The sequence below is a fragment of the Filicampus tigris genome, chromosome 12 (assembly GCF_054856515.1).
Source record: "Filicampus tigris isolate MCC_2025a chromosome 12, RoL_Ftig_1.0, whole genome shotgun sequence".
Classification (NCBI taxonomy): Eukaryota; Metazoa; Chordata; class Actinopteri; order Syngnathiformes; family Syngnathidae; genus Filicampus; species Filicampus tigris.
In genome coordinates this window covers 16,391,343-16,410,423 of record NC_141228.1, presented here as the reverse complement: position 1 = coordinate 16,410,423, position 19,081 = coordinate 16,391,343, and the positions used below count along the sequence as shown (strand labels likewise).

The 19,081-nt window shown below is 45.4% G+C and overlaps 2 protein-coding genes across 9 annotated transcripts in view; one reads left to right on the top strand and one right to left on the bottom strand.

Annotated features, from left to right (window-relative positions):
• Positions 1 to 4,223, top strand: part of tp63 (tumor protein p63) — a 54,783-nt gene extending 50,560 nt beyond the window's left edge. For all 7 annotated transcript variants that reach the window (XM_086047141.1, XM_086047138.1, XM_086047134.1 and 4 more), the window contains 3 exons: positions 1,253 to 1,400; positions 3,239 to 3,332; positions 3,417 to 4,223. In XM_086047141.1, the coding sequence (XP_085903267.1) occupies positions 1,253 to 1,400; positions 3,239 to 3,332; positions 3,417 to 3,710 (536 nt within the window). In that variant the 3' untranslated portion in view covers positions 3,711 to 4,223. The remainder of the gene's footprint in view (positions 1 to 1,252; positions 1,401 to 3,238; positions 3,333 to 3,416) is intronic.
• A 524-nt stretch (positions 4,224 to 4,747) lies between these two features.
• zbtb11 (zinc finger and BTB domain containing 11) lies at positions 4,748 to 12,791 on the bottom strand. 2 transcript variants are annotated; one of them, XM_086048202.1, is made up of 10 exons: positions 12,231 to 12,791; positions 11,170 to 11,351; positions 10,487 to 10,718; positions 9,383 to 10,359; positions 8,980 to 9,288; positions 8,346 to 8,757; positions 7,080 to 7,197; positions 6,855 to 7,013; positions 6,197 to 6,372; positions 4,748 to 5,491 (listed from the first exon to the last, which is right to left on the bottom strand). In XM_086048202.1, the coding sequence occupies exons 1-10, from the start codon at positions 12,538 to 12,540 to the stop codon at positions 4,932 to 4,934; spliced, it is 3,435 nt and encodes a 1,144-aa protein (XP_085904328.1). In that variant the 5' UTR covers positions 12,541 to 12,791; the 3' UTR covers positions 4,748 to 4,931. The 2 variants fall into 2 exon arrangements, with proteins under 2 accessions (XP_085904328.1, XP_085904327.1); XM_086048201.1 differs by having other exon boundaries at positions 11,071 to 11,351; positions 12,231 to 12,790.
• Positions 12,792 to 19,081: the final 6,290 nt, after the last annotated feature.

Below are 19,081 nucleotides of genomic sequence, written 5' to 3'. Positions count from 1 at the left end.
TGACTTGATTCTTTTCCCCTTCTGGGATTTTCTTCTACTGCAACCGCAGATTGATTTTTTTTTTTTTTTTTTTTTAAACAGGAATAATATGAAACAACTGACTCCGTGACCACGCTTGTAACTGAAAGCTCATCTGAAATCATCTTTCCCAATTAAAATGAATAGAAATGCCATTGATACGTTGTCGTCCTCATAAATACAACAAAAACTAAAGCTGCAAACCTGGCCACGTTGAGGTAGAGGCACGGTGGGGTACTGGCACAAAGGACAATACACCCAATAAAATCTCAAATGTGTTTGCCAGGCCTGATGCACGTACAAAGTTTCATGAGTTTTCTCCTAGGTTTAGATCCTCAAAAACAGGTGAGTTTTTGTTCATGTTTAGTCCCTCAACAATGCGATTCATTACGGATAATCGAAAAAAGTCGGAAATCGGGTCAGCCGTAAATGATTCCTCTGGGACGAAGTGTCATTTTAAACACAATCATTAATATATTTTCATAAAACAGTTGAAATGTTTGCCAGCAATATCTTAACATCAAATGTTATCTTTGGAATTGATATGTAACAACAAAAACTGTCAGTTAACGGAACATGAATTAATTCACTTGAATTAAAGGTGCTGCTTCCTTACAACATTAAATCTGATCCAGAAACCTCCCCCCCCCTTGACTTGTAGCATGGATAGAAAGCTAGGTAGTTTTTGACTATACACTTTAGCTGTGGGAAGTTTATTTCATGCTGCTTCTAACAGCTAACTTTGCTCGCGAAAGTCGGCCGAAGTTTGCAGTCGGAATCGCTAACGGACGCTCCGGATTAGAGCCGAAATGGGCAAGACGAGATCAGTCTAATAAAAAACGAGTTTTTAATTATTTTTTTTTTCCCCGTACAAAAATTGTTATACGGCGTACACAATTTGAAATGATCAAAAAACGTACAAAATACGGGGAAAACGTCCAAGTTGACAAGTATGAGTTGATGATTGTGCTAAATGCATGGTGTTGATGCTTTACGAACCTCTTTTTTAAGTGCTTTGCCACCATCTTGTGGCATCTACGCACAATTACAAATCTTTTTCATTTGAGGTAAATCAAGTCCGATTTTCGCGAATAGTGGGGGTTCGCTGTCTGTCGAATAATCGCCCAGCCCTACTTAATCCCAATTTTTATTCAGACGTAACAAGAATAAAGTAAAGCGAGCTGTGGTCTAAATTTTTCCGGCTGACCGACCGCCACTGCTTTTGTTTCTGCAGTGACTCCCATGATGGGCACTCACATCCCCATGAGCGCTGACATGAGTTCACTGAGCCCCACTCACGCCCTGCAGCCCCAGCTGCCCCTGGTGCCCTCCTCGCACTGTACGCCCCCTCCTCCGTACCCTATGGACAGCAGCATCTCCAGGTACCCCACAAAAAAAAAAAAAAATGCGACCTAAAATATATATTTTTTTAAAATTGATCCTGGAGGAAGTAAACATAACTTACAGTGGAAGCGCAAAGGTTCAAACTTTGCTCATAAAAGAAGCCAATCACTATTATAATAAATAGAAAAATAAAATAAAATGTTGTCACACTAGGTATGGGCATTCAACTAAATTCTTTTAAAATACTTTTTTTCTCTCCCCCCAAAAAACATTACATTTACATTATTCTTGTAAGATTACAATTTTTGTCTGTAAAAATACCCCAAATTTCTCTATAAACAATACAGAATTATTTGCATAATATTCTGACTTTTCTTTTTTTTTTTATTTTTTTTTTTTTTAGGAAATATGGCTTTTACGCATGATTACAGCTTTTTTTCTAGAGAACTATCAGTTTAGCTTTCTAACCTTTCCCAGAACAATTCTACTAAGATTAAATACATCACAACATCTTTTTCAAAGGAACACTGAATTGTGATTTTTTTGGGGGGGGCAGAAATTGCAATTTCGATTCACAATTTGTCAATTTCACTTTAGACAAGTACTAAGTGACCTGCTAGTTTGCTGTTCATAGCTCCTTTCTCTCCACTTTATTGTGGTTCAAACCAGACTTCTGTGAAAAGTGCATTGTACACCAAAGCACTCGTTCTGGTGTTTGGCGACACAGTGTTAGCTTAGCGGTTAGCATTGGTTTCTTGTGCTCTCAGTTGGTGTTGCTAGTCCTTGTCTGCCTTTAGTAATAATGATGCTTATTAAAAGTGTAGTTCATTCGCTATCACAGGGGCGATGATTAGTTACTAGAAGAGACGATCTGCACCGCGCGAGGGTAATGTAGCTCGTAGCTTGAGCCAGGCGTGTTAGTGCCCAAGAATTCCCTTCAAATTTGTGAGCAGCAGCTCGGAAGCTGATTGGTTTCACGACCTGTCATGAGTAGCCGTCTGATTGGTGAGCTTGGCGGGAGACTGCGTTTTTGCGTGAGACCGTTGATAGAACAGATTCTGGGTCAGTCAGGAGCGTTGCAAAAAAAACCAAAGCTGTTTAAATTGCATAGATTACTTCACATTTCCCTTCGCGCATAATCTCGAAAAATCATACGTAGGAAAAAGGATTTTTCAATCAAAAATAAATATTCTCTCCCAAAATGCCTCAAATTTTTCTTGAAAAAAAAATGTAAATATTCTCATATTACAACTTCCCCGCCCCCAAATAATTACGCTTTTCTTGAAAGATTTTTTCACTGAAAAAAGTACATTGAATTTTTTAGTAAGGGGGCAGCATCCAACCCATAACTTATTACAACTTAACTGTGATTCTCATAACACATATTTAGACTTTTTTCCAAAACAAAATGTCATGTAATGTTGCATTTTTTTCTTGAGGAAAAAAAATTGACAAAATTGTCTTGGCACTTAATTTTATTCTTGAAAAATACTTTCAAAAATATGACATTCTTCTTCTTCATTGTTTTTTTTTTTTAACAAATTTTCCCTGAATGTACTCTTATATTTAAAAAAAGCAACAACACATTCTCATAATGATTTTTGTTTTCAACAAAAACAAAAAATTCAAATATCCTTTCTTTCAAAATGTTGTCATAAAAACTACTTTTTTGGTGGGGGGGTAGCCAATATTCTTTAAGGTTATTAGTTTCTTTGTAATTCCTTTTTTTTTTTCTTGAAACATTACATTATTTCTCATAGAATTACGACTTCCCTGAAAACTTAACATTGTGTGCTATGCTACTTTTCAGAACGCTTATCTTAAAATTCGACTAAGGCCGTTTTTTTTTTTTTTTTTCTCCCGCCCCTCCCCACAGCTTCCTCATTCGTCTGGGCTGCGCAGGCTGCTTGGATTACTTCACAGCACAGGGTCTAAGCAACATCTACCAGATTGAGAACTATAACATGGAGGTGAGCCCTCAGTCATCAATCACAACCGAGTGGAGCCCCGCCCCGCCGGCCTCCACTAACGCTCCCCTGTGTCATGACCACTAGGACCTGTCGCGGCTCAAGATCCCCGCCGAGTACCAGCACGCCATCTGGAAAGGCATCTTGGAGCACCGGCAGGCCATGGACTTCTCCCCCCCGCCCCACATCGTGCGCACCACCAGCGGGGCGTCCGCCGTCAGCTCGTCCGAGGCGCGCGGCGAGCGCGTCATCGACGCCGTGCGTTTCACGCTGCGCCAGACCATCTCTTTCCCGCAGCGCGACGACTGGTCCGACTTCTCCTTTGACTTGGATTCGCGCCGCAACAAGCAGCAGCAGCGCATCAAGGAAGAGGGAGAGTAGGACCGGACCGATACAAAAACGCCCGGAACATTCCCCTGATTCCTTTTTTTTTTTTTCCTTCCATCTTCTTTTTTTCAAGAGACGTGCACTTATTCTTTTTCCTGCACGATTCTGATTTCTTGAGAGCACTTAAGAAATGTTTAAAGTGTTTAAAAAATGCATTTCCAAGTCCTGATTGTACATTTCAAGTACCTGTATCTTGATATTTAGCTGGTGTGTCGCCACCTATAGGCCAGAGTGTTGTTGTACAGGATTCAGGAGCATCATTTCAATTTTAAGTTTTACCCGGCCACTCCTATGTTGTATTTGGTTGAGGATTATTACGTGGGATTAATGTATGTACATGTTGTATAGTTTTTTTGTTGTTGTTGTCATCAGGAAATAAAACGTCAAAAGTTAGAAATAGAGACAAAAAACAGCCGCATTTTCCTATTTTTTGTACAATTTTTAACTGTAAATATGTCGAGGCTATTTTGATATAAATGCAAAATAAATATCCACCCTTCTTGACTACTCTGTTGTGTCTTGTCTTGATTTTTCTTATTTCAAAATGAAAATTGTCCACACAAATAAAAAATGACAAATATTGGAAAACCAGTATTTCTTTTTTTTACTGTAAACACACTAAGCTATAAATCCAAAATAAATATTCATACTCTCCTGCAAGTAATTTTAATTATATGAGCATGATAGTAGTTTAACTTTTAGTTTTCTTGTATTTTGACATTAGGTTTAGGTTGTACTTTTTTGGGATTATACTTTTTTTATTATTAGACGGGGTGAATTATTTTTCCTTTATTCTACTAATTTTTTACAACTGTTTGACTGGTTAAGTATTTGTTTTACTCACATTTTACTTTATTCAGTACAGTCATTTTACTTTATTTTAGTTGGGTGAAATATTGCAAGATGAGACGTTTTTCATTTATTATATTCATATGATTTTTTTGTCCAGTGAGAGTGTGTAAATTCACTGATACACATGAGAGCAAATGAAATTAGATTTTAAAAAAAACAAGAGTGTTAACACAGTGCTGTTTTGTTTTTGTGTTTTTTATTATCTCATGATCCAATCCAAAACCAGGGGGCGGGGCTTTTGGGCATTCAAGGGCCCGAAAGCCATGATTCCTCCCGTTTTGTCCAAAGCTATTTACACAGTTAAAAAAAGAAAGGGCGGCGCAGGCTACGTGGGAAGATCGGTCCGGGATAAGATAAATACGTCTATTCTACCTCGGTCACCTCCACCTCCATGGTCTGAATGGCGTCGGGCGCCTCGTCCAGCCTGACGCCCGTCATGGCCTGCTGCGCCAGCACGTAGTTGACCACCTGCATGATGCCCCGGTCGGAGAGCGTGGCCACCGAGCCGTCGGCCGCCGCCGCCGCCGCCTCCGCCTCCGCCTCCGCCGCCTGCACGGCCTGCACCGCCTCCACCGTCTCCTCGGTGATCAGCACCGTCTCGATCTCCTCGGCGGCAGGGGCGGGCGTCTGCGCCAGCCGCAGCTCGGGCGGCAGGTCGGCCGCCAGGATGCTGACGGCGTGCTCCACCTGCGTGCCCTGGTTGTGGAACTGCAGCGTGTCCTTCTCCAGCATGATCTTGCACGGCAGGCTGTCGGCGTGGTACTTGGACATGTGCTTGCGGAGGGTGCGGGCGTCGATGTGCGCTTCGTTGCAGTTGGGGCACACGTAGGGGCGCTCGCCCGTGTGTGTGCGCACGTGGCGCTTGAGGGAGCGGGCGTCGGCCCAAGCCACGCCGCACGTCACGCACTCAAACGGCTTCACGCCTGGAAAAACGGGAGGAGGGCGGAGACGTTAACGCGTCGGTCGGGTGACTGCTTTGACTTTATTTAGCTTCTGTGAAACCTGTTCTCATATTTGTGTAGCCTGCGATGAATGTACCTGGATGGTTAGGGTTTCAAATTGAGCAGCCCGGTTCAAGGTTTCAATGCTGGGTAGCTATTTCAAATGAGGGTTTCGAGATGTCTTTATGGTTGCAAATTAGGGTTTCAAGGCTGGGTTCGGTTTCAAATTATGGTTTCGCTAAGGTTACGGTTTCCAAATGTGATTAAGGTTGCAAATTAGGGCTTCTAGGTTTGTTTGAAAACAGAGCATTTTTCCTTGAAATGTATGGTTCCATCCTGGGCTGGGGCTTCAAAGCTTGGGTTTCAAAGTAGGGTTTTAAATGAGGCTTTCAAGGCTGCGTTCGGGTTTCTAACATCAATTTGCGTTTGGGGTTGGAAAGCAATGTTCAGACCTCAAATTAGAGTTTGAAACCACAAGAAAGGTTTCTAAATTAGGATTTGAAACTGAAGTTAGGGTTGCAAATTATGTCAAAGCCAGAGAGGGGGCTTCAAATGAGGGCTTCATGCTGTGGCAATGATCTCAAATTGGGGTATCAAGGAAGGCTTGGTTAGCGTTTTTAAAAACAGAATAAGGGCTCTGAATGAGATTTTCAATCAGACGAGAGGACTTGAAGAGGAAGACGTCACCTTGGTGGTTGTTGATGTGCCTCCTGTACTCTCGGAGCTGCGTGAACTTCCTGCCGCAGTGCTCGCACTCTCGCTCCAGGTTCTGCTTGACGCGACCCTTCTTGCCGTGCGTGGCCTTCTTCACGTGGCGCCGGAACAGCGCCTTCTCGAAGAACTCCTTGCCGCACACGTTGCACCTGAAGGGGAGACAGCGAGACTAGTTAAGCGTCTCGAGCCCGGGTTAAGGTTTAGACAGATACCGCGAGCATCGAGTATTCCCTCTTTGAGTACTCACTGACACAGAATACCGATACCGCCAGTACTTGTAAGTACTTCTTTCTGATGCGGCCGATGATTCGCCGATGTGTCAAACTGTCGCAGTATAGCGCCAACTACTGCCGAGGAGGACTTAATGTCTTTTCTTTTTTTTTTCTCTTAAGTATCGGTGGCTGGTATTGGCATCCTCCATGAGGACCTGATATCTGGTATCAAAATTCGCTCATCCCTAGCTTAAAGAAAAGGTTAAGATTTCAAATGAGGGTTTTAAACGAGGGCTAAGATTTCAAATGAGTTTTTTTTTTTTTTTTTTTTTTCTTAAATCGGGGTTTCAAGGCAGGTTTAGGATTTCAAATGAACGTTTCCAAGACCGGCTTTCAAATGAAGTGGGCGCGTGACTCACTTGAAAGGCTCGGCCACGCTGTGCGACTTGACGTGCGAGTACCAGTCCTTCTTCCAGCTGTAGCACTTGCCGCACATCTGACACTGGAAGGGCTTGAGGCCCATGTGCTTGTTCATGTGCTGCTGCAGGTCTTTGGCCTCGTAGAAGCGCTTGTCGCAGCTGCGGGCAAGCACGGGCGGTCAGCGCGGGGGCGTCGTTTGCGGGGCGCGGCGCGGCGCTACTCACTGGGAACAGGCGAAGGCGCGCACGTCCGGCTTGGGTCTGTGCTTCTTCAGGTGCTTGCTCAAGGCCGAGGCTCGGTGGAACGTCGCTCCGCACGTGTTGCACAGGTACTTGGATTCGCCTGCGGCGTAGTCAAGACATCGCAAAACAAGGAAAGATTTCACGTTAGGGGTTTGAGTTAGGGTAAGCGTTCGAATTAGGGTTTCAAGTTAAGTTTGGGCTGACTAGTTAAGGATTCAAGACAGGATTTAAAGCTGTATCAGATTGTTTGTTTTTTATGAAGAGAATGTGGTTTCAAACTTGGATTTCAATCCTGTTCTCAGAGTTGTTTCTCTTCGATTTTATGAGTTAGTAGTTGGATTAGTTGAGGGTTTGAGGCTAGGTTAGGTTTCAAATTTGGGGTTTACCTTTTCAGATTGGGGCGTTCAAGCCAGGGTTCGGGTTTTTATCTTTAAACGGGGGTCAAGTGAGGGTTTCAAGACAAGGCTAGGGTTTTAAATTAGCGTTTCAAGCCTGGGATGGATTTCCAAGCAAACGTCAGGGTTTCAAATGAGGCTTTCAAGCCCGGATTTAGCTTTGTATTTTGGGTTGGTGTTTCAAACGAGGGTCTCAAACAAAGGTTAGGGTTTCAAATTAGGGATTGCAAGGCAAAAAAAAAGACATTTCTCAAATTAAAACTCATTCAGTGCCAGACTTTTTCAGACCCATTGTGAAATGGCAAAGAAATATGTGATTGGGATAGAATGAGTTAAGGTTTGAGCTTGAATGAATGTTTCTATCTTGCGAATGAGGTTTCAACCTTGGGGTTAAGGTTTCCATCGTTTGTTTGGGCATTAAATGAGCGTTCCAAGACTGGAATGGATTTTTGGGCAAAGTTAGGGTTTCAAACGAGGTTTTCGAGTCTGGGTTAAGGTTTATGCATCCACGAGTTTGCATTTCAAATGAGAGTTTCAAACAAAGGTTCGGGTTTCAAATGGAAGAGTTCAAGAAAAGTTTCGAGATTCAAGCCTGTGTTACGGTTTCAACCTTTGGGTTAGGGCTTCAAATGAGGGTATCTATCGCACCTCCTGGGTTCGGGATTCAGATTAAGGGATTGAAGATTCACAAATTGGAGTTTCAAGCCCGCGTTTAGCTTTTCATCTTGGCGTCGGGTTGGGTGGCTGATTCACGGCGTCCGCGTCGGGTTAGCGTTTCAAACGGGGTTTTTATTCCTGGGTCGGGGCTTGGAGCCAGGCTGTTTTTTTGCGACGAGCGGTGCGCGATTCTAACCGGTGTGCACGCTGGTGTGCTCCTCCATACTGCGCTTGCTGACGAAGGACTTGTGACAGTACTGGCACTGGAACTGCTTGGTGACGTCGTGGAGGGCGCGGTGCATCTTGAGGCCGTGCTTGTGGGCGAAGGTCTTGCCGCACACCTTGCACGCGTGCGGCCGCACGCCGGTGTGGTGCAGCATGTGGATGCGCAAAGAGTACAGCTTGGGCAGCGTCTTGCCGCAGATGTCGCACACAAACTCGCGCTTGGTGTGCGCCGCCTTGGAGTCCTGGCCGCCCTCGGCGGGGTGCCAAGAGGAGGAGGGCGAGGGCGCCGATTTGGAGGCGGGCGCCCGCTGGCTGCTCTGCTGCTTGTGGCGGGCCAGGTGGGCGCGCAGAGAGGCGGCGTACTGGAAGTCTTTGCTGCACAGCTGTAACACACAGCATAACATTGTGGACTAACCCTTCGTAGGCCAGGGCGCGGGTGGGAAGGATTAAGGCGGCAGGCCAGGGTTTGGGGACCACATTGGGGTTTCGAGCCGATTAGACGTTTAAACTTGACTTAAGGTTTCGTTTAAGACAGGGTTAGGGTTCCAAATGGGGTTTTCAAGACTGGCTTTATATTTGGAGTCAGGAAGTAGGCGCCTGCTTACGCTGCACTTGTATTCGCGACTTTTGTCGTGCTTCATGGTGTGCATGATGAGGGCGTAGCGGCGGGGGAAGGACATGCCGCACTCTGGGCACGCGTGCCCGCCCTCCGCGCCGCCCTCGGCCGGGACTTTGTCACCCGCATCCGGCTCAGGTGCGGCGGCGCCGGCGCCGGCTGTCGAGCGAGCGTCTTCGTCCGGAGCGGCCTCCGCGCCGTCTGGTTCCCGGTCTTCCGCCGGCCCGGGTTCTCCTCCCGCCGGGTTCTCCTCGGGCTGCTTGGGGGGCCGCCCCCTCTTCCCGGGCTTCGGACACACCTAGACAATGTTTGTGCTGAGTAAATCACGTAGTGGACAAAGGAAAGAGCAGCGGATGATTACAAGCTGGCAACAAACCGCCGTACGCGCGTACCTTGGGCGTGGGAGCGCCACGAGGGGCCCCGGCGGCGCCCTTCCCCTCGCCGCCGCCGCCGTCGTCGTCGTCCAAGCCCATGTGGAGGCGAGCGTAGCCGCCCTCGCCGATGGAGCGCTGCCGCAGTCGCCGAATGTTGGAGTCGCTCCCCGAATCCTGCTTGTCGTCCAGGGCGCACGGGTCCGCCTCTTCCTCCTCGTCCTCCGCTGGCGGCGGCGGCGCATACTCCTCCATCTCCACGTCCTTCTTCACCTTGGGCGGGCGCCCTCGTTTCCGTTTCGGGGGCGGCGGAACGAGGGGCTCGGGGGCGGGCCCGGGTGCATCGGTGGCCGACTCGGGTGCACTGTTGGCCACCTGCGCCCGGAGCTCCACCGCGGGCACCACATTAACCTCCGCGGGCTTCTCTTGTCCCGCCTCCATGTTTAAAAGGAAGGTCTCAGCCCCGTCGGGCTGCTCAATAGCCAGGCAGGCCGACACCACGGCCAGGGACTCGGTGGCGCCCGCCTGCCCGCTGTGGGTGACCACCGTCATGGTTTCCCCCTCGGCGCCCACGAGGGCCGCCTGGTGCGCGATCAGCGTCAGGGTCTCGCCAGTCTCCACCCCCTCGGCCGCGACGGCCACCTGCTCGCTGCCCGCCGGCGCCACGATGGCGAAAGACTCCCCCGCCACGGCGAGCCCGGTGTGGGTGACCACCGCGCTGCCGTCGCTCTGTATGGTGACCGTGTAAGAGCCCGCCTCCTCCGCCGGGTGGGACTCCGCCTCCTGTCCGGCTAAAACAGTTTGGCTGTCCTCGTGCTGGTACACCACCAGCCTCTGCTCCTCCACCTGCTTGTGCACCGACTCGCAGATCTGCAGCACCTCGGGCATCAGCAGGTGGCGCGCCAGGTTGGCGATCTCGGCCATGACACTGAAGTTGAAGGTCAGCATGGACGTGTAGGCGAAGTCCAGCAGAGGCAGGAAGCTGTCTTTGGTGAACCCTGCACGGCGCAGCAAGTGGAGTCGACTTACTCAATCGGACAGCAATTTTATTTTATCGAGCTACTGGAATTACTCGAGGACCGACCGGTTTGACTCCGGGCCGGCATACGCGGCGCGCACACTCACCGGCAAGGTCGACCACGGCCTCGTGCGTGGACGCGGCGCCCTTCTCGAAGAAGAGCTCGTTGAAGTACTCGCTGCACGCCGCCAACACCGCCTTGTGCGCTCGGTACTCCTCGCCCTCAATCAGCAGCGTGATGTCGCAGAACTGATTGTTAATGCGCTGCTGGTTGAGTTTTTCCAGCACTGTCTGGCCGTGATTGGACAGGAACTGGTTCACCTCGCCTTTGCTGTTAACCTGGGGGTTCGAAAAATACACACACACACGCACAGCCCAGCGTGAAAGTGGGAACTGTCGACCCGTGCAATGAACCAATCAAAGTAGGCTATGAGCTCAAAAGTACTGGTACTGAAGATGTTTCATTTTTGACGGCGAGGCATCAAAAAACATTCCCAGTGGCGGTATACCGCGCAACTCTACATGAAACGCAAACTATACGGTGAGGTACGGTAAAAATCTGTTTGCTAATCAGCTACTTCCTGTCTCAGGGAGGATGACGTACATGGACGGTTTGGACACTGGGGTGGACTACACAATCACACCATACTGCATCAAACCGATGCTATCATAGCGGGCTAACAATACTTACATAAACTAGCTCGTGCTTATCTGAAGTCTTTGCCACCTTGGATCTGCTCCGACTAGACGGGTGTGTAAGGAAGAGATTATCATCAACTTCTTCTCCCACCTCCGCCTCTTCCTCTTCTTCTTCATCGTCGTCGTCGTCGTCGTCGTCTTCTCTCCCGGCCGTCTTGCGCTTCCTCGCCCGACTGTTTGAACGCAAGCCTCCTCCGAAGCCGTCATCCGCGCCACGGCGAGCGGTGCAGGTGGTGCACTCGCGGATGTGATCCTTCACGTGTTTAAGGATACCTAAGATGGACGACGAAAAACAACAATCGGCAATTCACTCCCAAATCATGAGTTTTTCGAGACTGAAGCCGTCAAGCAGCAGATGTTTTCCCCTTGACTCGCGAGCAATGACTTGAGGTACGGGTACAAAAACACAAAAACAGCTCATTTCTTTCTGTTAGCCGACTCTGTTGGTATTTTACATACCTTCAGGCTTGTCACTAGTGAATATTTTTCATATCGATTGTTCTACCAATTATTTGATCAATGAATCAGATACATTTTTATTTTACATTAGAGTGGATTTGGAAAACCATTTTCCCCCACATTACTGTTTATTAGCCAATTAATTTATCCAAAATCCTGTTGCGTATTTGGTATTGGTTCGTGATATAAAAAAACAAGTAAAAAAACAATTAAGCGGGATTGGTGTATACACCAAACCTTTACAAGCCTGATTCAGTTACTTGTTATTCAAACTAAAAGCAATTATGCAAATGTCTTATTTTGACTGGACACAAAAGAGGACTACAGAAAAAAAGAATAATTACTGTTGAGAGGCTGAAATCAGAGGATTTGGACAGAGTTGTCGATTCATTTTGACACCTATACATTACTGTGCTACTTTTAAATAAAAACATGCGTAAAAAAAGGCAGTGTTCGTTTGGAGGGTTTTGGAACGATTAAAGTGGAAACCCCATATAGTCAAACCCTCGATTTTTGTGGGTTTTATCAATGCATTTTTTTTTTTTGCCACGCCAAACAACGACTGTACGTCACCGTGACGGGGAGGGAAACGTTTGATACGAAATGCTAACACTTCCTCGCTCATTTTCGCTTTTTAACCCGACAACAAAGCTTCGTCCCTCGGACGCCGCGAGTCTCGTAACCCGCTCTTACCTCTCCACCAGTACTTCCGCGAGATGCTCTCCCAGGTGAGCTGCTGGTTGAGGTGCTCCCCTCCTTCGAGGACGTGTGTCTGCTCGATCAGTTCCTTCCTGCGCTCGTCCCGCAGCACCACCTCCAGCTCGGTAAACACGTCCTGGCCCTTGAGCCGCCGCTGGTAGTACAGGGTGCCGCCTCGGACCACGTAGCAGGCCGCCGCTTTGCGGATCTTACGCTTGGTGTTGCCCGGCGTGCCCGGCGCGTACGGTTCCCGCTCGTCCGTCAGATAGCGAAAGATGGCCAAGTAGCTTTCCTTGCACGACATGCTGCTCGGCCCTCTCGCTCGCTTCAACGCGGGGCGTTTATTGCGAAAAGTTGGCCCTTCCTCGGACCCGCGTTTGGGATGTTAATATAATTTTAGATGCAAGTATTAAGTTGAAATAAAGGCATGGTGAGTATATTGCAATGTTTTTGTTAAGGTGGAACGGCAGTTTTCCGAACGTCAGAGTAGACGTGCCCGAACAGACAAAATGGCTGCTGCACAACCGGATGTTGCGTACGGGCGGAAGTGCGCCCCTGAGAAGAAAAAAAAACACGAGGCGCCGATAGAGAGCGCTGTAGTTAAACATTTCACCAAACAGACACTTTTAATGTTAAGTATTGCTAAAGTCAAATATTGTATAACATGTTATATTGATATTATCTAATGACAAAGAATAATACAACGTAATAATTAACAATCAAATATTAAGGTGAAAAGAACATTTATTAATTTCATAATATGTCAAATGAATGACCTTTGTTTTTGTCTGGGCTCTATCAATAAAGTTCAGTTGAGATGAGTTTTAACAGCATTGCTCCGTAATGAAAACAATGTTTTGATTGATAATCAAGTGACGATGCATTAGGAAAATATACAGTAATATTGAGAAAGGAAAGCATGCCCACGACCCTCATGTGGATAACCGGATCAGATAATGAATGGATGGATGGATGAATGGATGGGAGAAAGACCAAATGCCAAATGCCAATGCCATTTGTATGCCAAATAATGAAAACAAAACACAGATAGAAAGTATATGGAAAGAAAACACTCAACACTTGGGGCTGTTCTTGTGAAGGGACAAGACGTTATGGCGATGTGTGGAAATCAGACCGGAACCTAAATACTGGATGTGGTGAGTGATGGAGAACAGTTGTGCGAGGAGCTTAGCACACCTGAGTACGCCCAGCCCTGAAAACAAAAACAAAGACCAGCACAGGAAAAAGAACTGCAACTATTTCAAAATAAGAGGGAATAGGAAACGACTCGCAACACGTGTGGGCTTGAAATTTTTTCATGATGAATAAACTGCCACGTTACCACAAAAGTCTGCAATTCATCAACATTGTTTGGTCTAAAATACCTCAGAGCGAGTGTATCGAGTTGAGTCGGCATGTTGATACGGATGACAAGTTGCCTGTGTTTTCACAGTAAACACACATGATCAGGGCTCCAATTTACATAAACAAATAGAAATAAAGACATGGAAACCCTCTCAAGGGTGCAGATAAGTTATTTCCTCACAATCAACCCTTCAACACACTGTGAAGCACTTCGTGTCAGAAGCAGGCCTCGGCTATCTGAAACCATAACTATGACATTAGATAACAGTAGCTAGCTACTGGTCGCTTATTTGTCATTTATCTAATTAAAATGAATGATCTGTTATGATCACTCAAAGAGTAGCATAATGGTCTTCAGTGGTTTACATCATTACATACTAAATGGTCTTTGATGTTTACGAGAAACACGTTAGTTTAGTAAATTGTCTGACAAAAACATGCTATAATTAGTGAGACGTGTACAAAAGTACATACATTAGGTACATCACGGATTAACTTATTGGTTACAAAAAGACGTATATTATGTTTGTTTGAAAACGCTTAATTGTCTTTGATGCTAACACAAACAATGTTACAATTTCAGCCAAAAATATGTTAAATTTGTCCAAGATTTTCACTTGTCTTTATGTTCACAAAAACATGAAGAATCTTGTTTAAAACATTTTTTAAAAAAACACGTTTTTATATGCATGTCCACTTTAGACTTGAGACTAATTGCTCATATGTGACTTAATTCCACCTCTGTGGCATAGTGACGGAGCAGATTTATTTTAGGCATTTGTTTTGTTGGGTGTGTTTTTCCCCATCCAAGTATCAACAGCATGGTTTCTTTGTTATCTATTTTCACCACTGTTTCTCATCCTCCTCGGTGTCATTTCCTCTCCATTGTTCAGTTCCCTCGTTTGATTTTATTTTGATGCGACTGAAAGATGTTCCTTTTTGAAAAAAGGAAGCTCTTGCCTGTCTCTCACGTAGTCTGACAGCTTGAGTAAGTCTGGACTATATACCCTGTCTGTACAAAAACACAAATTTTGTTTTACACATGCACACGGTGTGCACGTGATTTCCTTTGACAAATGTATTAGCAACTATGAATCTATTCAATTTGGAAGATAAACATTTATCAAAGAATTTACGAACATTCTCATAAAATTATGAACATTTTCATCATACTTACTGTCAGAAGTAACAATGGACCATGTCTGACTTTCTAAATCCATTAATTCTGATTCTATTATACAATACAATACAATTTTATTTATATAGCGCATTTCAAAACAGCTAGAGCTGTAACAAAGCACTTTACAAACAGTAGACAATAAACAAAGACAATAAAAGGCCATAATACACAAGTATTAATAAATATAGATATATAAGATAAAAATAAAAAAATATATATAAAGAAATAAAGACAATAAATTAAAATAAAACACAATTGACACATGGAGAAGAGCCGAAAATTTCATGTCTGACCAATTAATGTAATACAGGTCCAGTACATCTACATACTGTCTTTGCAAAGGGTAATATAATACTAGCCCAATGTGTCAGTGACAGGTGTCCCACAGGGATCCATTTTAGGCCGGGTGCTATTTACTTAATTTAAGTGGCAAGGTTTAGTCAAGGTTGAGGCAAGGTCCTCGTAGCAAAGCAGTGGTTAGGCTGGAGTTGCACAGGAAGAATGGAATGCTGGTTTTGACGGAGGCCCGATGGCCCCACTACGCCGCTGTGTGGCGACACCATACCCATCATGATCAACTTAATTTGTGCATTTTGCATTTTTACCAGCAAAAAAAAAAAAAAAGATTAATCGTCTTTTTAAATAATTGTTAGCTGCGGCCCTAACGTCTACAGACAATATTGTTTAAACAAAACAAAACCAAAAAAAAGGATTTTTTCTTCTTGGCATCATCTTTAACTAACTAACATCAACTACGAAAATTATTTGTTTTTGTGTGAGTAACTAACACTCTAGCTAGCTAGCTAATGAACTAACCAATAGGTTTGCACTATGACCTTGTAAAAAGAGTCATTTTTTTCTTCATCTCTAACCTATAAAAAATGAGAACCGCCAGCCAAACAAACAACTAATGAACGTGATGACATCTGGTCGTGACGCACGACGATGGTTTCAACTCCCAAGTTTTGTTTGACTTTTGAAGCCCATTTTCCCAGACCATTTTAGGTCGGACTCCCAAAATGATAGCTTGTCTGGTAGCACTCCACTTTGGTAGCGTTCCATTGTTTCATGTTTCCCTCAACCTGTGCACGATGCTGTTGCGCTACTGTCCATTTGCAACGCGCGTTCGCCATCCTTGAGCTGCCTCATCAATCTCTCCCTCTAATGGCTTTCCGTTCCAGCTGGAAGGCACGAACCAATCTGTCCGATGACCCCGCCTCGGGGTCCCAGATAACAGCGTCTGCCTGTGGAAGGGCAGAAGCGGGCCGAGTTATCTTTTTATTGTCTGGATGGCTGTGCGTGCGGCCAAGGCCGTCCGATATGCGTCTGGCGACGGCCCTCCCTGGTGCTTCTTCTGCTGCTGCTGCTGCAGTACTTTTCCATGACACACCGTTGGTGGCACCATGAGAGAGAGAGAGACTGTGTGTGGACGTGAGAAAGAGCCTCTGTGGTGTTGATCTTGTCTCATGTGCTGGGATTGCAGCACGCTGCCGGGGTAGCAAGGAGGGAAAGCAAGCAACACGACATTTTCACCGCGAGCCGCTAATGTTTTAATGACTGCGCACAGCACACAGGCGCTAATACGTGTTTCACGATACAACACGCACTCAAATTGTCATGTGTTGGTTGGCCGGCCAAATTACATCTTAAATATAGGACATTAGAGGTGTGTAGTACAATAAGTGTGTAAATATGGTACATGGAAGGTTCATGTACCTGTAAAAATGATCTGTATAGGGCATTCAATCTGATGTGAATATATTGCATTAGAGGTGTACAGACTTTAAAAACTGCCTAGGAATGGTCCCTTTTTTCCCCTCCCTGTCATTTTAGGAGGAAAAACACAAGCAAGATGGGAATGTCCGCTCTTCTGGGAAATCTCAGGAGGGAGCTCGGCGCGAGTGTTTACACACTGCCCTCGTGATGTCCAACTTGGGGTGTCGGGTAATATCACGGTGGAGATTTAGGGTTAAGGATAATAATAATAATAAAAGCATCCTTGGGGCAGTGTGGGAACCAGGGCGGCGTAAGGTGAGCCGGGTTGCTCCTCCGGTTCCCAGCCTTCACGTTTGGGCCACAAAAGCCTCATTCTTGCACGGTTGAGACGGACGGCGCTGGGTAGTAGGACAACAAATGATTACAACTGAGGCAGAACTGTGCACTAGTTGATAACCGCATGTTACAAGTACTACTGGTGACATTATCAAATTCTAAATATCTTGCACTTCACTAGCAGTATTAGTAGTAACATGCCTCACTAGTAACATGTAGTGACCTACTAATGCGCAGAAATGCGGTCATGGCAATCAAAAACATGTTACTACTATTATGTCACACCGGTTCTACAAGTGCACTGAATTATCTTTATTGTGAGGACAAATTGTATACTAGTACATGGCCTTAATTTGGATATCATATTGACAAAACAGCTAACGTTACTAAAACAATACAGGGCACTAGTAGACTGACTGTTGTACTTGTAACGTGTTTTTTCCCCAATACTGAATGACACTTCTGCACACTAGTAGGACGACTACATGTGACTTGTGAGGTCAAACTACTACTGGGAATTTTGGTGCTAGTAGTAGGGTCCAGGAGGCTACTAGTGTGACACATGCCTAGTATTCGGGCCTAGCAGTGTTTGTAGCGTAGGATAGTAGTTAAGTCATAAGGTGTAATTGTTTACTAGTTGGCCATAAGTGGCACTACTAGTGGAAAAACAATAGTAGGACAGTCATTCAACGAATGCACCCTAGTCATTTTACTAGTGTGCCTAATTGTCTTACTAGTAAGGACAAAGAGCAGACTAATCCACTCTTTATAACATTGGCAAACTACTACGACAACTAAATGTTACTAGTGAATCAAAACGACACGAGTTGACCTACTAATACTACGACTGACATAAAATAGTGCTAGTAGTAATAGTTGTGTCTCACTAGTAACACGCTAGTTCTACTAATAGAATGCCAAAGTTGTCCAGCTGGTGCGCCGAAATGTCATTCAGTAGTGGAAAAAGCACATTACTTGTAGGACACAGTCATTCTACTAGTGCGCTGAATTGTCTTACTTCTAGTGAGGTCAAAGAGTGTACTAGTAGCCTACTTACATGGACGTCAAAGCAGATTTCAAGGATACGGAATGAACACTCAAACAGCTTTCCTTTGGCCACTCATTGGGTGTCACCGTGTGCGGCGGCGGGAAGCGCGGAATGAGGCGGCGGTGAAGGGGTGAAAGGTGAAGGCAGCCAGCATGAAAGCGATGCGCTGCCGTTAATCTGAGAGCCGAGCCGGGCTCTGACAGTATTGTGTGCACACAAAACAAAAGCTCTTCTCGCACCGTCAAGCATGTGCGCCTGTCTGAAGCTCAACCGCTGATGTGCTAGTCACGCTATAACCTTCACCAAGCACCGAGAGCCTCACCCACTTCTTGTTGTTCACGTCGGTATTGCTAGTGAAGCGCTAGATGTTAACTCGTCGAATTTTAGGCCGCTGTGTAGTACTAGTAGCACGCAGTCGTCAACGAGTGCACAGTTTGGCTCCACTCGGGAGGACAAAGCGCATAGTAGGACATGGACTTCGGTTTGGATGGCAAGGATAACGAAACAAAATACTCCAATGACTTTATGGAAAGCTATGGCAGTTAGTGAGTTCGCTGGTTTACTTGTTACATAACTATAGGGTTGCCAACTTTCTCACTCCTAAATAAGGGACAGCTGCACGGTGCCACGGTGGTGTGAGCATGATGTATGAATTTTTGATTTTTTTTCTCATTTTCACGTTAACGCTGAAACCACATTCACGTGAAAATAAGAAAAATGAAAAAAAAATGGACAGTGTTTTTCACAGGACAGCGACGATATGTCACCTCACATGAAACCTCATATGAAACCACAATTTGGCTCTTTTCATCAAAAAACGAGTGTAAGAAATCTGAAATGTAAAAGAGGTGTGTGACTCACCAAATTTATTTTTTCTCTGGATATTTCTGAGAGAGAAGAGAGAAGTCCTTACATGACAGGTGGAGTGATTGCCGCTTGTTCTGAGATTGACGCTTTATCTGATCTAGGATCTGTCATGTGTAGTCCCGAGACTCTCCATTAGAAGCGCTGTAATGTGCTATCACTGTTTAAGAACCAGCAATGTATGTTCGAGCAAGTATTCAAGTAAAAGACATTGAGCTGCCTTCTCGTCTGTGTCCGTCGTTATTGACAATCGATTGCCATCCAAAGCTTTACGAAAAGCATCTTATATTACAGTATCGGTAGATTGCAGTTTTCGGTACTTTCAAGAGTTGATTA